The sequence below is a fragment of the Frankliniella occidentalis genome, unplaced genomic scaffold (genome assembly GCF_000697945.3).
Source record: "Frankliniella occidentalis isolate FOCC.00 unplaced genomic scaffold, Focc_3.1 Scaffold5, whole genome shotgun sequence".
In the NCBI taxonomy this organism is placed as follows: Eukaryota; Metazoa; Arthropoda; class Insecta; order Thysanoptera; family Thripidae; genus Frankliniella; species Frankliniella occidentalis.
In genome coordinates this window covers 2137488-2142316 of record NW_026267135.1, presented here as the reverse complement: position 1 = coordinate 2142316, position 4829 = coordinate 2137488, and the positions used below count along the sequence as shown (strand labels likewise).

The 4829-nt window shown below is 37.4% G+C and overlaps 1 protein-coding gene across 2 annotated transcripts; it reads right to left on the bottom strand.

The window, feature by feature from the left end:
* Nucleotides 1-224: 224 nt before the first annotated feature.
* Nucleotides 225-2894, bottom strand: LOC113212844 (PRA1 family protein 3). Of its 2 annotated transcripts, none has more exons than XM_026431675.2 (4): nt 2559-2894; nt 2182-2399; nt 1962-2078; nt 225-1115 (listed from the first exon to the last, which is right to left on the bottom strand). In XM_026431675.2, exons 1-4 carry the CDS (start codon nt 2738-2740, stop codon nt 1018-1020), a joined length of 615 nt encoding a protein of 204 aa, XP_026287460.1. In that variant the 5' UTR covers nt 2741-2894; the 3' UTR covers nt 225-1017. The 2 variants fall into 2 exon arrangements, with proteins under 2 accessions (XP_026287460.1, XP_026287459.1); XM_026431674.2 differs by having other exon boundaries at nt 225-1118; nt 2559-2893.
* Nucleotides 2895-4829: the final 1935 nt, after the last annotated feature.

The following is a 4829-nucleotide window of genomic DNA, read 5'->3' as shown; positions in this document are numbered from 1 at the left end:
TAATGCGCATTTATTGCGGGTGAAATGCAACTTCGTAAATGCGCATTGAGGGTGCATTATTAATGCGCATACATAATGCGCATTTATTGCGGGTGGAATGCGCCTTCGTGAATGCGCATTGCTAAACACCCCCATTAATGCGCGCATTTTTCACGCATTGAAAATGCACAATGCACATGAATGCGCCCAAAATGCGCATTGTACGCGCATTGGCGCTACTAGGGTATGAGAGCATAAAAGTAGTCACTTATTATTCTTAATACACTACACATTAATGTCAATCCTCAATCATATCACAAAAAGTCTTCTAAAAGTGGCCCTCCAATATAATTCATCATCCATTGCCCATCATTTCAGTTTTTATAATTTACCGACTCAGCACAGGTTTGCTAGTGCAATGTACGTAGCTCAGAAATGCAACAAATCATGAGAATATTTTGGTGCCTCTATGAGAGGCCCAACAGGATGCATCAATTTCGAATACGTCCCTATAGGTGCACCAAAATGCCTTCATAATTTGTAAAAATACATTCATCATTAATGAACAGTCTAAATTGCATGAGGAGATCCCGGCTGTATTTGCAAACTCTGAAATGAAGGTGGTGAGGGGTGGTGTCTCTTGTTAGAGGGCCACTTTAACTGCCTGAACTGTTTCATGAGGAACAGACAATAATATATTAGTTTTTCAAACAATTTGAAATATTTCCATAAAAAGGATAACAAACTGAAAGAAAAAAGAAAAAGAACAATGATGCTTATGGAAAACAACAAATAATAATGCATAATAGATTTGGCAAGGAAGAAGTTATGCATCCTAAGGGACTTATTGGGGAAAATCATGTAACACATGTATAGCACACCTCCAATGGCAATCATCAGGAATTGTCTTGAACAATGTACAATTGTAATTAACTATAGATCTGGAGGTACCTAATTAAATGTAGCATTGCCACACAAATATCACAAAGCTCAAGCCAGTCTTTTCTGTAAAACGTTGTAATGATGTCATGTAGAACTCTAATTTGATTTACTCTTACTCCCAATGTCGTGGAGCAGTCCCTTGGCTTTCCTCGCAAGCTGTGTTTCGAAGTCGGCATCTACTGCGTCCGTCACTCCTACTGAATAAAATAAATAAAGCATTACTTTCAAAAGAAAATATAAAGTACCTTGAAAATTGACTATTCATTCATTCTAAGACTCTATGACATCTTCAAAACTGCTAAAAACTCAAAGAATAAACTACTCAGATGCAGAACTCAAGACTGTTTTGTCTTTACCCCCAGCATGGCTTCTATTGCAGGCACAACAGATACAAAGACTAAAGTGGGGAGAAAACTCTAAGAATTGTCAAAATTTTTAAAGCAACATTTTAATTAAGATAAGCATTATTAAACAATAACAATGTTAAACACAGCCTAGAATGTTGTACAGTAGTTGTAAAATTGAAAAGTGCTGTAGTTGTCAATGTAACTGCTTCATGAACTTTGATAAAGTTCCTTATTGGTAGTATTAGGGAAAATCTATTAAATAAACATTAAAGCAGGATTTTTAAGATGTTGAATACATTTATATACATGCTTTGAAATATACCTTGTATTACTAAAAGTAAAGTTTCAATTCTGACCAAATTTGTAGTTTTAGATATCAAATTTAAAAATTAGTTTCAAGTAGTTTAAAAACCACATATACTTTTCTATGCTATACCAAAAGTGTGAGATAATCAACTTTAAATTCTACCTTAACATATCACCGGAATTTTTTTTTCTTATGTGTACTAAATAAGTAGTGCAAAAATTTTGGGGTAACACTTACATATCTTTTACAATGTGTCATGATATATGTGTCATAATTCCAGAAGTGAGTATACTGCACTTACTTCATGACAGAATACACAGCTCATAGAAAGAGAGATATTTTTGCCTCAGGATTCGTTACTTAGGATATAACATCAGGCATCATACCAAGAGTATCTAGAAACAGGCCCATTGGAGTTTTCTGGAAGACATCCAGTCCCTCAATTTTGTTAACAATCTTGTTCTTTATGTTTCTTGTTCGTAGTGATGCATGGATGAAAGCCACTGAAACAAAAGAACAGAACAGATAAGTTTCAAAATTGGAAGTTACTTGTTAAAATTGTGGTGAGCACAGGAGTTTTCTTTTTTATTATTCAAAGAAACTTACCAAAAATTGGAAGAAGTGTGCCAAAGACAAATGTGAGAACTCCGCCAATAACATAAACAAAGAAGTAGCCAGTTGCCAGCATAAGACCAACACTGATAAGTGGATGTTCTTTCTTGAAGCGATCCACTCCAGGTTTTGCGTTTGTTAAATAGTAGAATAAACCAAACGCTAATACCATGGCAGTCATTCCGCTCAGCATTTCAACAGGGTGAATCACTCTGAAATTACATAAAATTGCATAAGTTTGTGCAAATATTTGAAGTCCCCAAAAGAAAAATAGAAAATGCCACATTGGCATAGCAAAATGGTACAATGTAAATAAAATCAAAATAAGGTTATAATTTTACATGCCTTGTACAAGGAAATAGATTACTTACGCCACTAACAGGAATATCATCACAGCCATTAGGAAGTAGTTAGTTTGGTAGTACAAAAAGTTGTTGGTGACTCGATTTCCCCATTTGTCCAAATCAGAAAAATTTGGGAGCTGATACCTTGCTGAATTCAACAAGAAATCGTCGAGCGGCCTCAACGGAGCCATTTTCACCTCGCGAACCATTTCGACTGAAATTTATCTCAAAAAATGAAGTGAGACTTGAGGGAAGACACTCTGTCTCCAAGTTGTTCTCGTGTCAAGTTGACAAAAAGCTTGGAACAACAAAGGCAAAATCACATCAGAATGCAGACATGCAGACGAACTAAGATGACGTCATGTTTATTATCAGTCAACGAACGTAGACAGCCATTCTTTTTGGTCTCCCCTTCGGCAGAGTGACTGCCAGGGGCCAGGAAGGACTCGAAGAGAGGCTATCGCTGGTTGAGGCTCAGGGGAGGGTGAATTTTAGAGGGAAAGGAGGAAAACTTCTTCGCAGGGGAAAAAGGCAAGAACAATAACTAGCTCTAGTCCGGGACTATAATGGTCGAGCAAGCCCTATTTAATTTATTTTAAAATTCTGGTAATGCAAAAATATTATTTTCTCTTTCATTGTAAGAAGTATTAAAATAAGCATACAGTCTCCAGTATTCTCCCTGTGATGTACAAAATTGCCTTTTTTACATTTGGACTGCATTTTCGGGCCAGCATAACCGTCGACATTAGGTCTCAGAGTTATAGCTTCAGCTTTAGTTATAGTTATGACTTCGGAGGCAGCACAAACCAAGCACCTACCGCCCGTTTCGGAGTCAGCTTGCCGCCTGCAAACACCTGGGTAGGCAAACCCGCCGAACAGCCCTGCGGAGGCGGCTGCCCACCCTGGCGGCGCCCAGATGCAAGAACTAAATTACAACGGAAATCGTCAGAGGCGTCCCCTTCGTATCACCTTGACGTTCATTCTGAGAACTCCTTTAGAGGAAAAGACACAAAAATCGGTGAAGGAATTATATATTTCAGTTCCGCATTTTGAGAGTAGCGCTGACCTTATCACTACCAGTCAGGCTTCACAATGGAAGTACTCCAAACTAGAAACTCGAAGGCTTCAGCATCAGCAACATAAAGTTTAGATTTAGAGGAACAATAACTTTTGCTAAGTAGTGCCGTCCTGGCCTCATCACTTTGACAACTGAAGTAATAAAGTACAAAAGTACTTAGGGACATTAAAATAAAGAGATCACAAGTACATAGTAATTGGTTTATTTTCAAAGCTTACAGAAAAAGAATCAACTAGATAGAATAGCATAGTATTTATCCATAAATAGCAGCACAGGATATTTTCTGTCAATTATCACAGCGAAAATCATAAAATATATGTCCTCTTCACCAGTTCAGAAATGAGAGCATTCAGAAACTATGAACATGTCGTAAAGCTGCATCTTGTTAGGCTTCTTTAAGCTGACTAGCCACATGACGCAACCGGAGACAGCTGGTTCTGACAAGGCACCTGTAGTGAAATCCGTACTCAGAACTTAATGACATAAATCTGTAAACAATTACAATGGGAAGTTAGATAATGAGTTCATTATAGAAAAAGGAAGAATGGATTGAGGGTTGAAAAAAAGCTTACCTTGAAGAAACTCGCCAACACAAATTCAACTGAAAGTTTGCGAAGATCTCCTTGGTGGTTGGCGATATCTTGAAAGCAAAGAAAACAAAGATGAATAAGTAAAATCAAACAGCCGTGCGGGAACTGACTGAATAAAATCCTCACCTCAAGTGAAATATGGTCCCATGGCGGCACCTTCCTGGGGCTAACAAATTCTAAAGGTGTTTAATTATCAATAGTTGTACATGATTATGAAGATGAAACCTGAAAATCCCTATTTTAGGCGTTTAGCAAGAAATCATATGCTCTATGGTGGCAGTAGAATACAAAAATAGCTTTATTTTTGATCTGGAGTGAAAAAGTGATTTTACTGTCAAGAAGCAATTAGAAGCATATAATTTCTTCCCGGGTGAGACCACGGGGAGGAGCACTATATTAAAGCCTACATGGCCTGAATATTTTGCATAACGCCAACGACAGGAAACTACAGCAGCACCAAACCCAATTTGAGAGCAAGGAAAATCTAAATGACATACTTTAATACTTTAAAACATGGCCAATCTTGATTAGACTTACACTTGAGCCTTAAATTGACAAGTTATAATTGGTGCTGCTGTAGCTAGAATCCCTCTCAAAAGGAAATTGTCTTTCAAGAGTGATTCACATCAA

Excerpts from the sequence above, each read along its gene's own strand:
- LOC113212844 (XM_026431674.2), bottom strand. The coding sequence starts at position 2,740 with ATGGTTCGCGAGGTGAAAATGGCTCCGTTGAGGCCGCTCGACGATTTC. Across the intron at positions 2,400-2,558 it reads ATGATATTCCTGTTAGTGGC|AGTGATTCACCCTGTTGAAA; the intron begins GTAAGTAATCTA and ends ATGTAATTTCAG. Across the intron at positions 1,119-1,961 it reads CCTGTTTCTAGATACTCTTG|TAGGAGTGACGGACGCAGTA; the intron begins GTATGATGCCTG and ends TATTTTATTCAG.